At 52.0% G+C, this 23,688-nt stretch overlaps 2 protein-coding genes and 1 pseudogene across 3 annotated transcripts in view; all 3 read right to left on the reverse strand.

Moving 5' to 3' along the window:
* The window catches only part of LOC142557325 (uncharacterized), a 412,081-nt gene that overhangs the window by 246,214 nt on the left and 142,179 nt on the right, over nt 1-23,688 (reverse strand). The window lies entirely within an intron of this gene.
* LOC142558152 (uncharacterized) lies at nt 11,594-12,716 on the reverse strand. Its single transcript, XM_075670313.1, has one exon. It carries the CDS (start codon nt 12,537-12,539, stop codon nt 11,691-11,693), a length of 849 nt encoding a protein of 282 aa, XP_075526428.1. The 5' UTR covers nt 12,540-12,716; the 3' UTR covers nt 11,594-11,690.
* LOC142557324 (uncharacterized) lies at nt 15,239-17,079 on the reverse strand (annotated as a pseudogene).

Consider the following 23,688-nt stretch of genomic DNA (forward strand, 5'->3'; position numbering starts at 1 on the left):
AACGCTCGGTAAGGCGCGCGCACCCGCGCAGACGTGGAAAGCGGTACGCGTTTGAGAGAGAAGATTAGGGGGCACAAGGGTCAACTCATTCGCCACTACGCGCATTGGAAGGCGCGTGTTTGCACGAATTAACGTGTCAATGAGTGGAGCTGGGGAGGGGGGGGGGGAGAAAGCAACCGGAATAAAATCTTCCTCTGCCCTCCACGTCCGTCACCAGTGCCAATGGAACAGCGATCAGCGTAGATAGCGGGAGACAAGTGCAATGCATGTGGCGGTGCACTGACATTATGCGCGACGCTTGTGACTTTTAGCGCACGATGTTCTCATTTACACATTCTGCGTGCGCGCGTGCGCGCGCACGTCAACAGTGTCAGCTTGTCCGTAAACGCACTGCAGTTGGCGGAAAACCGGGTTACCGGAGACGTTTACGCGAGCATACGCGTTGGTGGCGCCGTCATGCGGCGCAGAGATGAACTATAAAGGACAGGGAGCTAATGCTGTTATTGAAGAGACCGACCGTATTCTAGTTAGCTGCTGGTGTAAAAATTCGGCAGCGCAATCACCGTTAACATGCAACGCTTTATTTTAGAGCGCAGCTCTTTGGCGTCCGTTCCTGGGTTTCGCGTCGTCGTCGGCGTTGTCGTCGGCCTCGTAACCAGCTCCGCCCCCCTTTCATCCCCCCAGCGCTAGCAGCGACCGACTGATACCGCTGGATGCCGCTGTCGCCGCTAGAGAGTCAAGATAACGTGACTGCATAGAACACCGTCGCCGCCATGCAGAAAGAGGAGGAAAGGGTCCCCCCCCCCTGTTCTTGTGTGGCGGATAGGGTGCTCTTCAGTTGCATCAGTCAGTCGCTGCTATCTCTTCCCTCCTCCCTTTATCGTGTTGTCCGCTTGCTGCGCGCGCTTCTGCCCCCATCGTTTGCCGCTGGGTGTACACGCCGCCCCCCTCCCCCCTCTTCCTGCGAGTCTCCGGTTGTCAAAGCGCCGGCTCGAACTTAATTCCTTTCTTCGCTCCTCCTCCAATGCAACCCCTGTGCGGTGGCAATCAGAGAGCCAGATCGGTGGCGGCGGATCTGTATATGTGCACCGCCCGAGCCGAAATTGCCGCTGCCGTTCGCCCTGTGCGGTGGCAATCAGAGAGCCAGATCGGTGGCGGCTTGACATAAAGACAAACAGCAATTTCCTAACACTTATGCGGGAGAACATCCCGTTCCTCTCGCTCGTAACGCGTCCCACGGCTGTGACAACCTCGCGAGGCACTTGTATAGATCTCGTCTTTGAGAATCAAGCATTGGTGTACCAAGTCGAACATATATCAGTCTATTTCTCCGACCACAAAGCATCCTTCATGACTGTCAAGAACTGTTAGTGGAGTCTTTGTTAAAGGAATACGTGTGAAAAATAAAAAAAAAATTCTGTGATAGCGCATACATGTGTTGCTCGATTTCTTTGCCTCAATCTATCGAAAAGGTGAAACAGCTTATTTGCTGCGCTCAAATTTCGCATTAGGAAGTAACGTAATCGTCGGTAATTTTTTTATTTTACTTCTACGAAAGCACCCACGTAGGAAAATGGTTTCTGACTCCATATCCTCTATGGGTGACTGCTTATTTCAGGCCTTTCATGTTTTTCAATTCCCACAGTGGCATAAGTATTCTGTTGCTGTTCATATCTATAATAAAATTAAGCAGGACATCACATTTTTTTTCGAAACACGTGTCTGAACAGAAATATAAGCTATAGCCTGTGAGTTGCCTGTCTCGTTTCTACTCGCACCCGGACAAACTACGGCTCCCAACACATAGATAATGAAATTGCCATATTATGCAATGTGTATTCTTCAATAATTGATGGCACTGTAACCTGCAAAAATATTTTTCAGCTTCAAAAGAAAATGAATATGCTATTTTCGCTTAATACTGATGCCCCAAATTCTTGTGATATCTATTGATTGTAGTGTTAGCCTCCTTCTCTATTACCTTTGTATCGTGCATTGCAACGTTACTGATGCACTTTCTTTCTCGTGTGCCAAGTCATGTGTCTTGATTAATTTACAACCACGCCACAACTAAACCGCAGGATTTTTGTCATGTTTTGCTTAATGAACACGTTCACCGTTCTGCGATTGATGTGTTACCCGGGGTGAGGACTTGTTAGGAAGTATGCTTTTAGCGTCTTCCTTTTGCTTCATCCCGTGCGCGCGTTCTGTGCAGACATGTTAATGTCCGAATAAACTGATTTTATTTTATTTGACCTGTTGTGCTTTAACTAAGCGTCGCAAGATGTCGCTACCAGCGCTGCAACTGCCGTCCACGGATCCGGTAACCCGGTCCAGCGAACCCGGTCCTGTAACCCGGTTTGTCGACCGGGTTACCGAGGTCCAGCAACCCCCCCCCCCACCCCGTGCTGGTATACTCTTTAAAAAAGTTCACACCCTTTGGGGTGTATATGTGCTACACAACAATAATCATCATCTGCCTTGCTTGCGTTTCCTTTATTGAAAACACCGCGCCTGCTAGTTTCCTGTCGACAATGCTATGTCATGCTGATAACGCGCATGCCGTTCGTCACTGGAAAGTACCGGGCTCTAGCGTTAAAGAAAGGAAATGCGGACAAGACAGATGAAGTGTATTGTTGTGCGGCAAGACACTGCTCAAAGGGTGTAAACATTTCTTAGAGTGTAGTCCGCCAGCCCACAGACACGCGTATGGGTCGTGCCATTCGCAGCATTAGATACGTGTGACTACACAGCGGCGCTATTCCCGATTGACCTTTTCGGGAATACGCTCACTTTTGAGTGACGTATCGCGTCCATAGCGACGCCTCGCTGCTGCAGCAGCGACTGGTGCTCTCCGCGCTGGATTGGCCACTCAGCGCCAGTGGAAATTGACATCCTCGAAAGTGATCACCCTAGAGGAAACGGCCCCACGCGGGTCGCGGTCTCAAGCGCGACTAAAGCACGGGCGCGATTTGGCCCGGGGCCGAAACCCCGGTCCTCGAATTTTATTTACTTACCCTACGCGGCTCCCAACAGCACTGACTCAGCGCCCATCATGGAGCAGTGCTGCTTTTTGGCTAAAGCCCATCCCTCGATACAACGGGAGATAAACAAGACGGCAGGTGCAAGCGACGTTTGGACAGGCACACAAAGTAACGGACGCGCGTCTCTCTACCGTGTCGCCCGCCCGTCTCCAGTTCAGAAGCCCGTTTATTTTTGCTGCGTAATGTTCTCGTTCACACTTCTTCTTTTTTTTTGCTTGTTTAAAATTCGGACATTGCCGAGGCGCTATATCGCTGAAGCGCTCAATGCTGTATTACGTTACAAGGCTAAAACTCATTCAACAGAGACTTTCAGACTGTGATCCCTAACTGAACTGGAGCCGCTGAGATGCTGTGTTAGTCTACAGTAATTGGTTCCGTATGTTAAAATTACGCAAATCCAATGTGCATCTTGAAATCGGCGTGAAGCGAAGTTTTTCGCGAAACGGTTAATCAAATGCTATAATTTATTTTTTTAATTCCCGCGTCTTTGTGGGCGTATCAGGGAAGCTGGCGCACCCACACGTGCTGTTGCTAGCACACGTGCTACACAATTGTGACACATGCGGCGATCGTCTCAAACAGTTAGTCTACCCTTAGCACGACAACAGTGTGCGCGCAGTTGTTACGTGCTGCTAGCGGGAATGTAATTGAAGCTCATTTTCTTTCTCTTTCTTCTTATTTTTAATTTTGAGCTTCTCAGCAGAACAGCAAGCGGCACCGAGCATCAGCCACCACCAGGAAAGTCTGCGAGGATTCGTAAAAAAAAAGATTAACGCAGGATGTGGACCCTAGTTGTCCCGACTGCACTGAAACCTTTTGCTCATTGGCTCACATGCTCTGGCGATGTCCCCCGTTGCCTAACGACTTTCTCTCCAGCGAAGCCGAATGGGAGGAGGCCATCAGAAGCACGGTACTCCGAAAGCAAGCCCAGGCTATCCAGAGGGCCCAGGAATGAGCGGAGCGTCACGGCGTTCTGTCCTTTACGTGGGCGCGGCCAGCGGCTACAATGGCCTCCCGTTAGGAGGTCCTGGTAGCTCCTCAGGATTAAATGAAGTTCGTTGTCTGTCTGTCTAACGCAGAAACCCGTCTGGTAGTTGTCTAAGTATGCGTAAGCATTGTGCCCCTCGCTCATCCCCCACGCAGCCGCCCGGTGTCATTACCATTGTTATGGAACTTGATCCGTCCAGTGTAAACTGCGTGATTTAAACAGCAATTAATAGCGCGCAGAGGACGAGACAGTAAAATTCAGACACACACGAACAGTACGAGCGCTAACTTCCAACAAATTTTTTCACGTACATATGTTTTAACGCGATAGCGTTAAGGAGCTCGTGTCGCAGAAAAGCCGGTGTCGTCGGCGTCGGTGTCGGCGTCCGCGGCGTTGGCCGTGAGCGATAAATCACGGCAGGCACTTCATAAATAAAAAGCAACTTCCAAGATGGGCTGGGTGGGAATCGAACCAGGGTCTCCGGAGTGTGGGATGGAGACGTTACCACTGAGCCACGAGTTTTTTTTTTCTTTATTTCCAGCTTGGCTACAAGCCTCAAAAGTGTTTGTGATCATAGATCACACTCGTTTTATATGTGTCAAAGTATCAAGCATTGACACCACAGCTTCATCACAGTCATTCATCTTGTACACGTCACGTACCTTCACAACCATTTCCACAAAATATTCATACACAGTTCGGCCGTTAACATCGCAATGTCTATATGCCAACAGACTACGCCATACTGCGTGCAGTCCAAGTAAAAAGATCACATCCATCTGTTCAAAATCGCGTTCAGGCGGTAAAAAACGAATGCCATGTGGATTGAGGGGTAGGTCTATCTTTAACGTTCTCTGTAATATATCCCAAAAGAATATGGCATTATTACAATCGATGAAAACATGTTCAATCGTTTCAGCTTTGTTACACAGAAAGCATCTGCTTCCCCATGGCACATAAATCCCTCTTTCCTCTAGCCACGTTTTAACTTCGATGCTTCGAAGCGGTACAAAAGCGCCTCTAGTGAACGCGGTGTTGCCTTAGAAACTAGCTGTTTCTAAGGCTCAGGCGTGCGTCGCTTGCTCACGCGCACATTTCGTTGTCGCGCCGAACGCTGCGTTGCTCGACGCTCACCGCGTCCGATGCGGGGCGCGTAGTCGCTGCGCCGTAGCCCATTGTCTTACACCCCTTGGCGGGTCGACGGGAACGCTGTCGCGTTCCACTCTTGAAGGCGAAGCTTAAGCGTCCTCCAATTTTTATACGTTTGACGAAGGACATATCGCCGGTATCAGCGTCTCAGAAACGTTAGCTCTTTATCGCAGAGTAAAAAAGCTTCGCCTTCAAGAGTGGAACGCGACAGCGTTCCCGTCGACCCGCCAAGGGGTATTGGGCTACGGCTCAGCGACTACGCGCCCCGCATCGGACGCGGTGAGCGTCGAGCAACGCAGCGTTCGGCGCGACAACGAAATGTGCGCCTCAGCAAGCGACGCACGCCTGAGCCTTAGAAACAGCTCGTTTCTAAGGTAACCCCGCGTTCACTAGAGGCGCTTTTGTACTGCTTCGAAGCATCGAACTCGTGGCTCAGTGGTAACGTCTCCGTCTCACACTCCGGAGACCCTGGTTCGATTCCCACCCTGCCCATTTTGGAAGTTGCTTTTTATTTATGAAGTGCCTGCCGTGATTTATCGCTCACGGCCAACGCCGCGGACGCCGACGCCGACACCGACGCCGACGCCGACGACACCGGCTTTTCTGCGACACGAGCTCCTTAACGCTATCGCGTTAATAGAAGGTGCGCTCACATATGTGCGTCCTGCTCTGTTTGTCTTTCTGGCTCTGGCTATCTTCGGCTCCGTACACGTTGGAGGCAGCCGCGCCGCCTATACGGCGTTGGCCACACGAATAGCGGACGCCGTAGTAGACGCCTCTGGCGGACGCCGTAGGGACGCGTTGCCGGCGCTCGTGTGCCTTGAAAGCGATCTGCGACGTGCCTGAAGTGCGCGCCCGCGCGGTCCTCATCTTCCGAGCGAAGCGCGATGTTTGCAGAGTGCGCGTAGTGCCGGCAAGTTCGTGTGCGCAGCGCTTTCGACGTTTCGTACGCGTTGAAGCGACACATGTACGGAGGTCAAGGTCACGAGTACGGAGGTCAACACATGTACGGAGCGTTTTCCCACACAGTTTCCGCTGTCGTCGAGCGATGTGTGTTCATGTTTACCTGTGCGCGCCGGGACACCGTGCTGGTTAATTTAGTTAAGACACGTTGACGGGCTAGCTGCTTTGAAACCACGATAGAATGTGTAAGCGCGACTGAACGAGGACGTAGAAAGAAGCAGGCACGTAAGGACGGCGCTGTCTCCATATGTTCTTACGTGACGGACAAATTGGGTATGCATGCTTACGCATTAAATGAGAGAGAGAGAGAGGGGGGGGGGCACCGTTGCGAGCAGTCGCCTCAGCTGCGCTGCACACCTCCAGACAGGCGCAGTGTACAGGGAGTGACTGACAAATTGGGTAGGCATACAAATGCTTACGCATTAAAAAAAAAAAGAACAATGACAGGTATACCGCGGCGAGCAGCGCCTCAGCTGCGCTGCGCGTATCCGGACAAGCGCAGTGTGCGGGAAGCTCTTCCGCAGGTGTTTCCCGCGTCGCGCTCAGCTGCCGGAGCCGCGTGGAGTCGGGCGCGCCCTTTCTTTTTTTTTTTTTTTCAAAAATAGAGACATTCAGATGGCCGCTTTCCAAGCAAACGTTCGTCGGCCGCCGCTAGCTAAGCTAGCCCCGAGCGATGTCGCGTGGGGCGGACGTAAACAGGTTTGACGTGGCGAGAATACCCGAGTCCGCTGGAGGTCAATCTGGCACGAGCATTTTTTTCTTCTTCTTCTTTTTGTTTCACTTCATCTTCGTGCTCTTGAGTGCACGGGGCAATAATTCACCGGCGAAGGCGTATTATACGGAACCTCTGCTCCGGTCGCCCGTATATCGCGCGCGCTCCTTCTTTTGTTATCTACTTCCTGCTTCAGACCGTGGCCGCCGACGGCATTCAGCTTCTGCGGGTCTGGTCTTTATACATAAACTCGTATACTGATGTCCTTTTTCTTGGATGTCGCGCGTAGCTTCTTTTTTCTCCAAATTTCCAGCGCGCAGGTTCCGGATACGTGCCACGATTTGCGCGAAAGAAAAAAAAAAAAGGCTGCAATGACATGATAACAGCTCTGCGCAGCCAGTGGCTGGATAGGAGAAATGGGCTAGCACGTGCGATGACAGCACGGTAACATTCGCTGGCGACACACTCTCGGAACTGCGCTAATTTCACGCTTAGTCGGCATTTTACAGCAACCGGCTTCTTTACCGCTGCACGTTGGAGAAAAACAAAACTGATTTACGCTTACCGTTGCTTTGCTCTTGCTCAAATTTCGCAGAAAGGCAGCACGTTACGCTACGGATCGTACATTAGTTGGCATTGGTACTTGCCTGGTTCGTCAAAACAAAAAAAAATAATTTCACTTGGGTTGCGCCCCTCGTGATGTCCACGTGCTCCCCCCCCCCCTCGGGAGAGTAAGGGAAACCAATGTCGAAGGCCATATCGAACGAGAGAAGTGACCGGGTTGGTGACGTCACAGTGGTTATGTTTTGGACACCATTTAAAGCAAGAAGCAAAGACGAAGGCCAGCTTTTCTTCGAAAACCAGGCAAGTAACAGTTACGTCGAAAGATCCGAACCACAAAATGCGATCATGCTGCGAAATTTGAGCAACAGAAGAGTAGTGATAACCGTGGAACATTTCGTCGCCATTATGCGCTGAGACAAACGCAGGTCTCTACAACGTGCCTCCGCGCGTTGCGCTGCTAAGCTCGACGTCTTGGGTGCGACTCCCAGACACGGCGACCATGGGGCGGGGCAGGAGGGGGGGGGCGAAATGCTAAAACGCTCGTGTACCATGCATGGGGCGCCCGTTAAGGCACCCGTTAAGGAACGCTCACGTGATCAAAAGTTAATCCGGAGTTCTCCCCTACGCGGCGTGCCTCATTATGATATCGTAGGTTTTCACACGCAAGACCCCAGAAATTAGCTTAAAACTCCGCCATGTCTTACGAATATGAGCGCCAGCGCGACCCCTCCCCCCCCCCCTTGTCGACTGGAGTGGCCAGTGCCCCTTAATTGACACTGTACGCGGCAATTGCCAAGCGAACAGTTAGTGACGAAGGACTCCCGATTATGTGTTCGAATGCACTATAGTGTGAAACGCGTGATCTTAGAGCGATCACTCGCTGTAAGAACAAAGAGTCCGTGATCAGTACTGAAAAGCAAAGTGTTACTCAGTCGAGAGGCTGCAGTGCTTGATACAGTCGAGGAAGGGAAAGCGCCATGTCATGGCCTCCCTATTAAAAAAAAACATATGCCACATCGTCTTCTTTCTTGTCCGTGTCAATCCAGCTCTATGACTTCAATGAATGCAGCCAACCAACTAGCTCAAAAATCTTATGCCACATAACTCCCATATCCAATAATCCCATATCGTGTATTTTCCCATATGTATGTTCCCAAAAACTGCATATTACCACAGCTCACATGGCATTATTGGATATTCGAGTTATGGGGCATTTCACTATTCCTTCGTATTTCTTTAACGCGTGTTTATAGATACGAAAGTAACCATGCACGTGCAACTTCTCGAAAAGAGGCTCGTTGCAAGCCAAGGTATGGCCGACTACGCACTTAAATGTACTCACTGCACAGAGTAGCATGTGATCGACGCTGTTTAAAACGGAAACAGCGCATTGGTGCGGTTAATATCAAGGTTATGCAGTGTCAAATTTGTCCTGAGGACCATTCTTCATTTAAAGCGTCCCTGTCTTTTATTCAAGCCAGTAAAGCTTTGGTTACGCTACGTCGCTACAGGCGTCACTGAAACGGGCCAAATTCACTAAGTGTATCGTTCGTAAAATCGTTCGGCCGCCTTCGGTAGCGAATACACCCTGCCTCAGGATTGGTCTGCCTTTTTTTTAGAGCGCAGCTCTTTGGTGTCCGTTCCTGGGTTTCGCGTCGTCGTCGGCGTTGTCGTCGGCCTCGTAACCAGCTCCGCCCCCCTTTCATCCCCCCAGCGCTAGCAGCGACCGACTGATACCGCTGGATGCCGCTGACGCCGCTAGAGAGTCAAGATAACGTGACTGCATAGAACACCGTCGCCGCCATGCAGAAAGAGGAGGAAAGGGTCCCCCCCCCCCTGTTCTTGTGTGGCGGATAGGGTGCTCTTCAGTTGCCGACGCGCCGGTTATTTCACGTAGGCCCCGGCACGTCGACGAATACGTGACCACCTTCCCACGGCTAGACCTGGTTCTTAGCGCTGCGGCAGCGAGGGTATCATATTGTTTGTGTCGGCATCGGCGGCGTTGTCCCTGAAACCAACTCCGCAGCTGGGGTTGACTCACTATCGGCGTCAGCGGCATCAGTCAGTCGCTGCTATCTCTTCCCTCCTCCCTTTATCGTGTTGTCCGCTTGCTGCGCGCGCTTCTGCCCCCATCGTTTGCCGCTGGGTGTACACGCCGCCCCCCTCCCCCCTCTTCCTGCGAGTCTCCGGTTGTCAAGCGCCGGCTCGAACTTAATTCCTTTCTTCGCTCCTCCTCCAATGCAACCCCTGTGCGGTGGCAATCAGAGAGCCAGATCGGTGGCGGCGGATCTGTATATGTGCACCGCCCGAGCCGAAATTGCCGCTGCCGTTCGCCACTGCGAAATTATCTGCCAGTTCTTTCTGAGCCATGAGCGAGACGACCGATGGAAGTCCTCCGTCTGCTGCTGCTGCTGCTGCTGCTAAACGAGCTGCCAGAGCAGAGGCCCAGCGCCGTCGCCGTCAGAATCCAGAGGTGCGTGCCGCCGAAGCAGAAGCTTACCTAGTGGAGTCTTTGTTAAAGGAATACGTGTGAAAAATAAAAAAAAATTCTGTGATAGCGCATACATGTGTTGCTCGATTTCTTTGCCTCAATCTATCGAAAAGGTGAAACAGCTTATTTGCTGCGCTCAAATTTCGCATTAGGAAGTAACGTAATCGTCGGTAATTTTTTTTTTTTGCTTGCGAACCATTCTAGCGTAAAATATCGTTTTCTTAATAATACGGGCCCTGATGTTTAGCGCAAAAAGAAAGAAAGATCTCGAGACGAGAACAAAGAAGAAAAAAAACGCACTTGTCTCTCTTGTATCTTTTTTTTTTTTTGTAAAGAGATGTTGCGATAAATACCAGTTTCCATGTGTCGCAGCGACAAGGCCATAACTCAACGCTAAGCTAAGTTTTACCTCGTCTATTTGGCTACGTGAGGTTACTTGTCCGCAAAAATTTTTCAGCGTGAGAAAGACGGCGACGACAGAGGAGTTCAGCTTTGACTGCCGTACCTGCGTGCGTGCGTGCTTCGTTTTGCCTGCGTGTATTCGTCATCTGTGGATCTGTTCACCCGCGCATCGCAGACTGCATCGCACCTTGCACATGTGGGTGTCTGTGGGTGTTTGCGATCTTCCCGCAGGCATAGTACAGGAACTCGGTGTGTTAGGACTCGCGTATATATGCGCCTTTCATGTCTGTACGTTCGCGTGTGTAATAGGGATGTGTGCTGTGAATTACGGGCCCTGTGACGCTGCTTCCTTTATTACTAAGCAGATACTTCTTTTACATTCTTGGTTCTGCTATGCGAAAAGCAGTAGCCTATCATCGCTATTATAGAGTGACTACGTCTCTTCCTTTTTCTCATTTTAATAAGTAACAGAGACAGGAAGACAGAGAGTGAGAGAGAAGGATGCGCGCACGGACAGCGCGAGCAAGCAGGACACGACCAATTAGCCCGACTTTTTGAAGTTCTCGTGTCCGTTGCGGTACACATCGGGTTAGACAAAGGCCCGAACACCGAGTCAGCTGGTATAAGACGACGTCTTCGAACGAAACAGCGCGAAAGACGGGACGCCGCGAGGGATTCGAACAAACGGGCGACGAAACACAAAGAGCGCGCCGAAAACAAACGGCGCTCTGCGCGCTTGCCACTTTCGTTCGGCACTGCCGTGTTAGAACTTCTTCGTGGCAATGCCGGCCACCGGGAACCTTATTGACGCGACATTGTTGAGGAGCCTGTGTCGCAAAAAATGCGGCGTCGGCGTCACGCGTCGGCATTGGACGTCGCTTCGGCAAGAAAAACAATATGAAGTGCCTTCTGGGATTTATCGCTCACGGCCAACGCCACCGACGACACCGGTTTTTCTGCGACACGAGCTCCTTAACGCTATCGCGTTAAAATTCTGAGCCACGCATACCGAACCATTTCTCTACGACTAAAATTGCCCAGACCATCTCTTTCATTATTTACAAAGTTATTCCTCGGAATTTTGAGAACAGCAACCCGCGAACAAATGTAAAGAGAAAAAAAAACCGACAGCGTACGTCCTTTATGCTAGCTCTTCTCAGAGTAAAATATTAAAAGTGCGAAGCAATAACGGGAGATCGAGCCACGCAAGAGGCCGCGTTTCGACCAGAAAGCTCGCCTTCGTGCACTGCGTTCGCAGCCGGCGTTTCCCGGTACTGACTGACTGACTGAAAAACTTTATTGTTTGAAGTATTTAGAGGGAGCGTGTGGAGCAGTCCTTAAGGGGCCGTTCCTTATAGAAACTAGGTGGGCACCTCGTTACAGGAACCCATTGGCTGTAGCCGCGGCTCGGGCACGGCCGACCAGGGCCTTCTGGCTCGCCAGGTCGGAGCAGCCGAGCAGGGCCGCCTCCCAGTCCTCCCGGGTAGGGTTGGGTATAGGGGGAAGGTGAGGGGTTGATTGGCATGCCCACACCATGTGGAAAATGTCCGAAGATTTTTCCTCACAGTGCAGGCACTCCCCTGTGCACGCAGGGTCGAAATGTTTTTGGATTGCCGGGCACAACAGTGTTTTAGTATAGAGGCGAAGGAGTAAACGCTCATCCGCCTTCGTGAGGCCCTTACAGGGCTTAGGAAAGATTGCATGGCCATATTGGTAGTGTTGGGTGATTTCCTTGAAGGTAAATACCGGATTAGGGTCGGAGTCCGCAGCGACGGGAGGCGAAGGCGATGCCCGGAGAGTGAGCGCGCGGGCAGCGGCGTCGGCCGCTTCGTTGCCCTCGAGACCCTCGTGCGCGGGAGTCCATACTATCGTGCGGGGCGCGGGGACCCCGAGATAATTGCTGCCTTGAAGTAAGCGGTACGCCAAATAGGGAATAAAGCCCCTTTCAATGTTCCTGCAGGCCCCTCGTGAGTCGCTAATAATGACCCGCGAGTCCTGATCTGCGGCGGCGAGCGCGATGGCCACCTCTTCCGCATGTGTTATGTCTTGTGCTTTGAACGTAAGGCCGTTCACCGCGGTGTTTTGGTGGACGACTGCGGCCGTAAACCAACCCCCATGGTGTGGGCCGGAGGCGTCCACGTAGAATACTCCGTGCTTGTTCCCATAGTGACGTGCCAACGCTTCCGCGCGCGCGAGGCGCCGGCCACTATGGTCGTCTCGTGTCATGTTGGCCGGAAGAGGGCGCACGTGCAGGGCGTATCTCCAGATTTCCGGGATGCGCACGCGCTCCTCCGTCAGTGTTGGATGGTGGATGTGTAGTCGGGCAAGAAGGCGGCGACCCGACGGCGTCTTTGAGAGTCTTGTGTAGTGGTTTGTCAAGTGTGCTTCTCGGAGTTCCGCGAAGGTGTTGACCATTACCCAGGCCGAGGAGGCGCTGGTTGGATGTGTTGATCGGGAGGTCGAGAGCACGCTTGTAAATTTTACGGAGAATCACCTCGAGGGCGTTCTCGTCACAGCTGCGAAGGTGGAGGTAAGGAGTCGAGTACAACACTCGACTGGTTACGAATGCATGCGCCAGCCGCAAAGCGTCTTTGCACCGCAACCCCCCGCGTTTATTGGAAACCCGGCGAACCATGCGGCCCACCTGGTCCCCCACCTTGCGCAGTTTGGCCAGTGTTGTGTCGACTCGGCGGTGTTTATGAATAAAGAGACCCAGTACTCTGATCTGATCGTATTCTGTGATGGGTCCATTTGGTAGGGACAGTTCGATTTTGGTAGTGCACTTCGGCGAGGGGCGAATGTGCACAAATTGCGATTTGGCCGGGGAGCATTGAAGGCCGCAGCGGCGGGCGTAGGCATCCACGATCTCCGCCGCTTGCTGCAGGTTGGCTTCAATGTCTCCTACCGATCCATGTTTAGCCCAGATGGTGATGTCGCCGGCATACAGCGCGTGCTGTATGCCTTCTACATTCTCCAGCTGAGCCGGAAGTTTCAGCATTGCCAAATTGAATAGTAGCGGTGAGAGGACCGCGCCCTGCGGGGTACCTCTGGTGCCTAATTGGTAGGGGCCGTGTTCTTCATCTTGTATCCGGATGTACGATTGCCGGTCGGAGAGAAATTGTTTAACGTACTGAAACGTGTTGTGTCCACAGTTGGTTTGGGAGAGGTGTGTCAGAATTATGTCGTGTGTGACATTGTCGAAAGCCCCCTTCAAATCGAGGGCGAGTACTGCCTTGTCATTGAGGGGGTATTCGACGGGATTTAGAATTTCGCGGTCTAGTTGAAGCAGAACATCTTGCGCGGACCGGTGCGGGCGGAACCCGAACATGGTGTCTGCGAAAACGTTTTGGTTTTCCAGATACTCGGACAGCCTATCTCGCACCATAGTCTCCATCAGCTTTCCCGCACAAGACGTGAGGGAGATTGGGCGGAGGTTGTCCGTGGTTATGGCTTTGCCGGCTTTCGGAATGAAAGTGACCAGGGCGGTCTTCCATTCGATTGGGAGGATTGCCTCACCAAGCCAGATTGAGTTTATGTATGCGAGGAGCGCCTCGTAGGCCGGGTCGGGAAGGTTGGCAAGTAGTTTCACTGTTATTTTGTCTCTTCCCGGCGCCGTTCCTCGCTTCATTTTAGTGAGGGCCGCCTTCAGGTCGTGGAGCTGGAACGGTTGGTCCAGCTCCGCGTTCTCGGAACCTGCATACGAGTACGCTGGCCCTCGGGGGTCCTGTTGTATACAAAGGTATTGATCGCGTAGTTTGCATGCTAATTTTGAGATGTCTCCGTCGAAGCTATGGATAGCCCGTTGGAGATGTTTTTGTGTCTCGGCTCTGGTTTGAGTCGGATCGATCAAGGCGCGAAAGAGACGCCAGGTGCTCCGGCTAGACATTTGTCTAGCGGCCGTGTTGCATCGGTCCACCCAATTCGAATCGGCGAGCTGGGCCGCGTACTCTGCCGCTCGTTGGGTGAGCTCGGCGATGCGGATTTTGAGCCTCCGATTGTGTTTTTGGCGGCGCCACCTACGGACGAGGCTGTGCCGCGCCTCCCATAGGTGCAGGAGGTGGTTGTCGACCTCCGGCGTGGCCTCGGATAGTTGAACTTGAGTTTCCGCCGAACGAAGGTGCGCAACCAATTCTTGCGACCACGCGTGGTAACCTTGTTCGTGGATAGGGGCCGAATTATTGTAGTTTTGCCGGAACTTGGTCCAGTCGGGTAGGCGGGCTTGGGCGTGGGATCTTGCCAATGGTTTGCTTCTGACGGTTGTGTTGAGTATGCAGTGGTCACTGCCGAGGGTTTCCTCGGTGTTGGCCCATTCTGCGTGTCTAATGTTTTTGGTGAAGGTAAGGTCCGGACACGTGTCCCGAGTCACGGAGTTACCCACCCGCGTTGGATGTGCAGGGTCGGTGTGAAGAGTCAGGCCCAGCGTGGACGCAAGTTCCGCTAGCTTGCGCCCGCGCTTTTCTTCACGCATGTACCCCCAGAGTGTGCTGTGAGCGTTGAAATCGCCCACGATCACCAGGGGGTCCCTGCCCGCAGCCTTCAGGCAGCGACTGAAGAGGGCTGCGAAAGTTACATTTTTGAGCTTGGGAGAACAATAGATGTTGAGTATATGTAATGGTGCGTTTTGTTTCTTAAGCGGAAGAAGGGTGACCATCACATAGGAATAATCAGTATTGAGTTCCAAATCAACCTGGTTGGCTGTATAATTTTTGTGCACGCAGATACAGGAAGAGGGGTCCTGCTGGAACGTGGTATAATTTGTAAGGGTGGCGCCGCTCCCTGGCTCCTGGAGGGCAACCACCGCGGGGAGTGAAGCGAATGTTGACAGGAAAAGCCGGAGGTCCGCCCGCTTGGCGCGGGAGCGGAATCCCCGGCAGTTCCATTGGGTAATTTGGATGGGGGTGGCCGAATTGGTAATGTGAGAACGCTTAATTTGAGGGCTGTCCGCCATGGTCATTGAAGGGAAAGACCGATTGAAGCGAAGCTGCTCCGGAGCCAGCACTCGCGGGGAGGGGAGCATCCTCCAGTCCGGAGAGCGAGCAGCTGTCATTGTCTTCTACTTCAATTTCAATGGTGCGTCGCGACGTTTTCGGACAGCGGCCAGACACGTCTTTTATAAGACCGCCGGTTCGTCGGACGCCACGCGAGGATTGAGCGATGTGCTGTGCGACGATTGTCGGTATGCTTTCAGTTATTTTGGCGATGGCGGAGGTGATTGCCGCGGAAATTTGACTTTCTAGGGTGTTGAAACGGGCATCTATGCGGGCCTCTAGACGGGCCTCAAGTGCAGCTTCCACGCTCAGTGCTGCATTCGGTGCCGCGGGCTCACTCTCCATAGCCTCAGTTGCGGGGGTAGAGGGGGGAGTGGTAGGCTGTTTTGACTGCGATTCCAGGAGCGTAATTTTTTTTAGCAGCATCTCAATTTGGCCCTCGAGAGCTGCAATCTTGGCTTGCTCGGCACTGCGTGCCGCAGGGGGGGAGGAGGTAGGGGAAGAGGAGGCAGCCCTGCCCGTACCGCTCACCTGCGTTCCGTGTTTCACGGCGTTGGCCCAGGCCCTGGCCTCGCCTCGTGGTGGCGACGTCGACAGTTTTCCAGTGTCGCCGTGTGGTGGCGGCTGCGTCGGCGGTCGCTTGCCGGCTCCTCCGGTAGAGCTTCTCGGTGCCGGCTTCTCGGTGTTGCTGTCGTCCCGGCTCGGTGACTCACCGGGGAGGCCAAGATGGCGGCTCTTGTTCTTGGCCGCCATTTTCCTCTTTGTCCCGCCCTTCGGGGCGGCCATCTTGTGTGTGCGGAATTTTGCCGCACACTCACGTGAGTTTGTGGCGTGTCCGCCGCCACAAACAGAGCACCGTGGAACACACTCGTGAGGGGCCCGCACCCCCTCCACAAGCGGGGCTTGTTGCCCGCAGAGTCCGCACGTGTTCTGCTGCGTGTTGGGACAAGCATCCGCTCGGTGGCCGACAGCCCCACACAGGCCGCAGGCCGGGATTGTCCGGTAGTAGGTTTGCACTGGGATGAGCATGTTCTCATAGTGCACAAAACGCGGTTTCTCCCTCCCGGCGAAGGTTACCCGAGCTTTGTTAGAGGAGCCGAATTTCCTCACCTCGACAATGGTGCCTGCTCTCCATTGCACCTGCTCTCGAGCGATTCAGTGGTGTCAGAGTTGCTGACGGCGATGACGCCGTGGCAGATATCGCCTCCGTCTTGCCTAAGGTATCCGTGGAGCGGAATCGGCCCACGGTCGGTGTTGATTGAGAAGTCCCCGAGGAGCCGATCTGCCGCTGCCGGGTTCGGGGTGTGGATCAATATCAGGTTTTGTTCACGGGACGGCAGAACCGTAACAGACCTTGCCACCTCAGGCCCGAGGTAGGCCGTAATGGCGGCACCGTAGCGGTTCTCCGAGAAGGCTTGATGCAGCGACACATGTTCGCGTGGCTTGAGCACGACCACGAAGTCATCAGGGCCCGGTTTTGGAAATGGCCGAGGCTTCCATTTGGTAAGGGCCTTGCGTTTGCTTCCCGCAGCGCGTGAAGCGGGAGGCTGCGTCTTGCCGGCCGGTGTGCCGGAGGCTGAAGCGGCGATGGACGCCGCCGTCTTGGCTTGAACGAGCGAGCGACGCGCGACCGCTTCATTGAGAGATTGGTGCCGAAATGTCGGAATAGGAGCGGAGTTTTGATCTTCTGATGTTGAAACCGTCGTCCAGGCCATGGCGTCGGGATCGTAACCCCTCAGGAATGACGCGGCAGCCGCCATTTTACCTCGGGAGGCCGGTTCCACGCCGCCGGGAGTCGGCGTCACCGTGTGGCCTAACGGCGTCGCCCACGTAGGCGGGTGTAATACGGTCGTAAAATCTTCAAAAGTGGTCCCACCTGGTGAACATTAGTATCCACGTGGTCCAGACGGTTTGCTGCGTCGATTGACGTCGGTCTTGCTGGGTTGCAGAGGATTGAGCCGTGACTCCAGCCAAAAATCGACGGAGCCGACACACCACACGTCTTACGCCGTCGCGCGCAAGCAGCGTCTCCTCGTTTCCCGGTAAACGTTACGGTTACAGAAGCTGCAGTTGCCGGGAAGCGTGGAGAGTAGTAAGGGGTCTCTGAACGCTATCGCGTTCCACTCTTATATAAAGGCGAAGCTTATGCGCCCTCCAAATTTTTTCCACGCCAAGCTGCGTGAACGAATCGTGCAGACGTTGGGCCTTCGCCTCCGCATCCCGTAATCTCTTTTTGGCGCCGGCGCGTAGAGCACCGACATCGTTCGATCGCAACAAGATTCCCCCGTTACCGCATTTGGTTTTCGTCCAATGTGGCGCGACTGTTTTTTGCCAGCGTCCGGGACAAATCTGCTCAGCGAGGACAAATTTAGTATACCTGATCAGCTAGAGATCGAAACATGTCACGTGATATGAAATAAGTTACCGCAGTATAGGCGGACATACTTTGTGCATGAAGCGGTACATTGTAATCCGGCCATTAAAGAAATTCTGCATCTTAAACGAAAATAGAAAAGGGTGGGGTGGCGTGGGGTGGGGTGGGGAGTCCTGAAGCCATTGGCTGCAAATATACAGTCATTACCCGAGTTTATTTTTATGCTTATATTTAGCGTTTACCACGCATTCTGTCCTTCTTTACAACTCAAATGAAAACGACTCTTCATTTTGGTGATCTTATACTGTACGTGCACAAGCTTATTGTCCTCGCCGGTTTTATTTCCACCTGTCGACACATTATAAACTTCTATTAATTAATGAACGCTATTTCCTCTAGCCGATCCTTTGTATTGTTATTGCTTTGTACGACGACTGTTCTATGAAACACTGACCCTTAATTGAGGGTTCGACAGTATCAATAAAAAAAAGTGGAGGACGCTTAAGATTCGCCTTCAAGAGTGGAACGCGATAGCGTTATCGCACCCCGTTCGCACCGCCCACTTATTCGCTCGGCATGCTCTTGAGTCACACAATGACTAAACGTGCGCCTGAGAAAGCGGAACGAACCAAAGAACTCGGTGTCTCGGAGGGAGAAACGATCTACGCGAGCCAAACGTCGTAATCCGCACGGACAGCCGGGCCGCGACGCGATCATGGGGCTGACGCCTCGATGGGATCGTCCTCCATATTGCTTGGGAGCACCACGCAGACGCATGTCTCCTCGCCAGCAGCACGGCACATATCACAGGGGACGCTTTCCCACCAGACACGCTACGGCGCAGCGATCACGTCAGAGGCGTCCCGCATCGAACGCTGCACCTAGGAATCGCGCTGTGAGCGGAAAGAGGAGCCGCGTCGCGCGGGCGAATGGCGCGCCATCTGTCGGGGCAGCGCCGTACATTGCGAGGAGGGGGTCTTCTGTGTTTGCGGCAAGATGGCTCTGCGTGTGCGCAGAGTGCAGAAGAAATGTAGCGGAAACGTACTTCGCAACTCGTGCAACTGCGAATTCTGTAATTTACATGCTCAGAATTAGCGATATACACCGCAGTATAACTTTCTACGGCACGTTTCTAAGGGAACACCGCATTCACTAGAGGCGCTTTTGTCCCACTTTGAGCCATCGAACTCGTGGCTGAGTGGTAGCGTCTCCGTCTCAGACTCCGGAGACCCTGGTTCGATTCCCACCCAGCCCATTTTGCAAGTTGTTTTCTTTATTTATGAAGTGCCTTCTGGGATTTATCGCTCACGGCCAACGCCGACGACACCAGCCTTCATGCGACACGAGCTCCTTAACGCTATCGCGCTAAAAGTAAACAAACAAACGTGCTACACTGCCGAGCGTATTACGACGATTGACATCTGCTTCTCAACACTCCCTCGTGGAGAGCCTTGAAATAGCTACGACCAACTGGGAGCTGCCTATATGAAATTCTATGTGTGCTCGCACAAGTGAGGCGGCGATGAGCATATACAAGTTTGCATATTCACAGAAATTCACTCATTCAAGCCTATAGATGGCGGGCGGGCCTTCTGTGACACGAAACGGAAAGACCAACGGAGCAGAAAATAATTCCGGGCACCCACATAGCCAAAGAAAGCTACGCACTAAAAAAGACGAGCAACGCGTTTCCACCAATGTTCAGCGCCTTCACTTCCTGCAAGGATCATTCATGACATTCACCTGCATCGCAACAAAAAAGTCAACGAAAGCGCGACATTTCTTAACTTTTTCGAAGAGTCGCTCGTTCCTTTACCCAGAGAGCAAGGCGTTGAACGAGCTTCTTTGAACGACCGCTCTACAAATGCGAATAAAAAATGCAAAGGCCTACACAGACGAGAGGCGCTTGAAAGCGACGCCTGTGAGGAGCCTGGTAGAAATTACTCCGAACGAGAAGTGCTCTTAAAAGTTACACACAGCTTTTAAAAAAAGAATGAGAATAAGTCGGCTCTATGTATCCTTTCTGTCCTCGCTTCACAGCTACTGCCGAGTTCCTCGGATTACTATGCTCTGCCTCTTCTTTGAAAAGGCCTCTAAGTCGTCGTCGCCGTTTTAGGGCGCTCTAAATCTTCAGCGCGACCACGTTCCGAGGGCACGTTCCGAGGGCGCGTTCCGGCGGTGCTTGGCTCGAAAAGGTTCGCCGCGGACGCGGCGAGCATTTGAACACAACTGGGTGAAAGTAAGCGGAGACAAAAAAATGACGTAGACAGAGAACGCAGCGCGCACTTGGCTAACTTCGACGTGTCAGAAGTCAGTGGCGCCTGCGACATTCCATTTGCAGGCGTTCCGTGTCTTTCTTTCTTCCTTTTCTCTTTCTTTCTTTCTTTCTTTCTTTTGTTTTCACTTTCCTTTGCTCGCTTTATTTTCTCTTTGCTGTTTGAGTGGTCGCGCCACCACATGCCGACAGACGCTTCCCAGAGCGCTCAAGCTTTCGGACAACTGGCCTTTCTCTCGGAAACCCAGATTTCGCAACACCAGGCTCACCTATCATTTTGACGGAAGGCAGTGTACTAACTGTGCGAATATGAAAGAGAATACCACCTAATCTGTGTTCAAACAGTGACTGCCTAATGTGCCAGTACCAACTACCGCCACTGTTAAATTTCGTGTGCCGTTCCGGCTAACGAATTTTTTTTAAGATTTGTTTATTGTGACTGCAGAGAAAAAGAACTGTAAGGACTAACCGTGCTCAAACGTAAACTTGGTGCACCTATTTCAGACTTGCACATCAACGGTTGCCACCGTTCATCCTTCCTTCGACCGACGTACCTGAGCGCTTTCTTTTGTCATCATCATCATCATCATCAGCCTGGTTACGCCCACTGCAGGGCAAAGGCCTCTCCCATACGTCTCCAACAACCCCGGTCATGTACTAATTGTGGCCATGCCGTCCCTGCAAACTTCTTAATCTCATCCACCCACCTGACTTTCTGTCGCCCCCTGCTACGCTTCCCTTCCCTTGGGATCCAGTCCGTAACCCTTAATGACCATCGGTTATCTTTCCTCCTCATTACATGTCCTGCCCATACCCATTTCTTTTTCTTGATTTCAACTAAGATGTCATTAACTCGCGTTTGTTCCCTCACCCAACCTGCTCTTTTCTTATCCCTTAACGTTACACCTATCATTATCTTTTGTCAACCGTGGTCTTATGAGAACAATGCGTCAAGCACTACAGCGCTGGGGAAAGCATGCTCTTCCTTAAGAAACTACTTTCTTTTTATTGCGATAGCAATTATACGGACACTCCAGGCGCATTTTTGCCGTCGCCGTGAGGTTACGTATAAAGTCCCAATGCGATAAGATCGTCGCCGCGCGCCCTGTGCTGTATGTGCGAATGAAGGCATGTGAGGGTGAGCCGGGGATTGCGGCTCAATTTCGCGCATGCAAGGTAGGAAAGCGGGGAGGGAAGCACGCCGTCTTCCGTCGCGCGCAAGGCTCCGATGGGTGAGTAGGGAGGAGGGGGGAGGGCGTTCTACTCCGGGCCGCTATATTTTGAAATGCATCTGCGACGGGAACAGAGTCCACCGTGTGCCGCGTTTTCGCGGCGTTGTTCGCGTTGGGGGATGCGAGACGCAGCACGAGGGTCAATTCGCTCGCTGCTGCTGCCGCGCTTCTTCACTCCAGCGTTCTGACAGCGAGTTTCCGCGGTCATCGATTGAGACGTGCTCGTGCTTGATTTAGCGCGCATGACACCATGCTGGTTAATTTAGTTAGTATGCCTAGGTTCACAAGTTTATGCGGTCGATAAGTCTACTATCATGACTTCGCATAGCTGTCCACTAACTTGCTAGCGCAATCGATGCTTCGTCTTTCGGGCTAAACTGCGACTTTTTCTTTAAGCGACTACAAAGAAACGAGAGAAAAGACGACTCCTGGACCGCGGCCATCACCTGACATCGCAAAGCAGACAACGCGAGATCCAGCGCGAGAACTGTCGTTGTTATCATTTGACACAGCTTCACACTTCTATGCGCAGACATCTGAACCTTGCAACCTTTTCGTTTGTTCATTCGTTCGTTCGTTTGTTTGTTTGATTGATTGTTTGCCCGTTTGTTTGTTTGCTTGTTGGTAGTTTGATCGTGTGTTTGGTTCACAAAGGTGCTTCCATACTCGTAATACCACCTAGACAGTATGAATGAATGAATGAGTAGGCATACAGAGTCTATAAAGATGATCCACAGAATCCCGAAGATAGCTTTCCAATTTCTAACGCGGAATAAATCGTTCGTGCCGAGGCAGAAAGAGCGCAGCCCTGCGCACCTCTCACTTCGCCTGTCTTCAGCGTTCCCTTCGCGCTGGCTCGCTCTAACACAAGTCGCGCGTTGGCGACGGCGCAAAGACAGACGACTCCCAAAGCATCCGAGCGGCCGATGCTACAACTGAGCGCTGCCACCGTCATCCGGTTCTCGAAAAAAAAATACATTTGATTTCGGTTCCTTCTCGTGCAGCAAATTAAACGATCAGTCAAAGAAAGACCGCCAGTCGAATTCAAAGGCGGTCAATGCACCATGACGAACGAATGGCGTCACAGTGAAGGACACAACCCTGCGTCGAAGAGCAGTGACCCTCGATAAGCAACATTGTTGGTACTACCTGCTGTTTTAGATGTGCAGTGCCAGGGAATGCAAGCGGCCGTACTGGATGGCGGCCGTACGCTTCTTTCCTATACACTGTAAAATAATTTACAGGCTGGAGCGCGCTGGCTCAGGCCGACCTCTCTGCCTTCTTTCAAATAAATTTCTCTCTCTCTCCCTACTCCCTTCAAAGCCAAAAATGGTGTAGTGTAAATGCGTCTATAAATCACACCCTTACAGCCTATTTGGGTGTAAGGGTGTGAGAAATACACCCTTTTACACCCTTTCTCACATTTAAGGGTGTAAATTATTTTGCTGTGTACGTAAAGGAGCGGAAAGGGGGTCAACGAGAAGGAATGGTAAACAAAGTCCCTGACACGGAACTCTAAACCAATAGGTTCGAGTGCTTGTACACTATTAAATCACAATAGTTTACACCTGCACAGTAATCGCACGACGCGAAAACCAGTTAACGCGAGGGATTACAGAAGCAAAAGGGGAAAAAAGGAACGTATCCAGCCTGGAGGTTGGCTGCTTGGGCGAGTACGTATGAAACACCGAGCTTGCAGGACAAGCGTGTCAGCCGAGCATCGATATACTTGTCATGCTAAAGGGTTAGCATGGTTAGAATGTTTAAAGGGACACTAAAGTGAAAAATGATTTCTTCTGCATCAGTAAATTACCTTTCTACAACACCAAACACACCACTCTTACAACTACAAGACGTTTGGTAAGCCAGAAAAAGTGCAAGAACGAAATACGGGTGGCGACGCCTACTTAAGTTTCCGCACCTGGTGACTGTGACGTCATGGATTTTTATGGCATCTTCTAGGGCCTACTAATTATACATAGCGGTACAGTTTGACTAGATTGTGTTCTAATGGAACCAAATATTAAACATGGCATGTTTCGGGAACTTTTACTCAGCCAAAGCGGCCCAAATGCGAAAACATACTTTGGAATCCCTGACGTCGCGCTGACGTACCGGCGCTGAGGTTTCGGCGCGAAATTGAAATACTGGTACTTGGACCTTCATTTTTTCATCTAATAATCAAACTCTTTTTCTTTAAATAACTGCCTGCAGGGTTCTGAAACAATTCTTCATTAGTCTAAACTGATTTATTGTTTCGCTTTAGAGTCCCTTTAAGTAGAGGAACACGGGTGGGACAGGAGTGGGTACTGTGATTGGTAATCCGTTAATGTGGCCAGAGATTCTCGAAGTTGTTCATGTTGCTGCTTTTGTTTGGCATGCGACGTAAATGAACATTTTGCCTGGTAAAAAAGACAAAAAAGAAAAGGGCACGAGCTTCAGAAAAGAACTTTTGAGCGTCAAGTGTGTTTCATTTCTTTTCTTCTTTTTTTTTTTCACACGGTCG

Source organism: Dermacentor variabilis, chromosome 9 (assembly GCF_050947875.1).
Source record: "Dermacentor variabilis isolate Ectoservices chromosome 9, ASM5094787v1, whole genome shotgun sequence".
NCBI classification, from domain to species: domain Eukaryota; kingdom Metazoa; phylum Arthropoda; class Arachnida; order Ixodida; family Ixodidae; genus Dermacentor; species Dermacentor variabilis.

What these genes read in the sequence shown, in the direction of transcription:
- LOC142558152 (XM_075670313.1), bottom strand. Translation starts at nt 12,539, where the DNA reads ATGACACGAGACGACCATAGTGGCCGGCGCCTCGCGCGCGCGGAAGCG.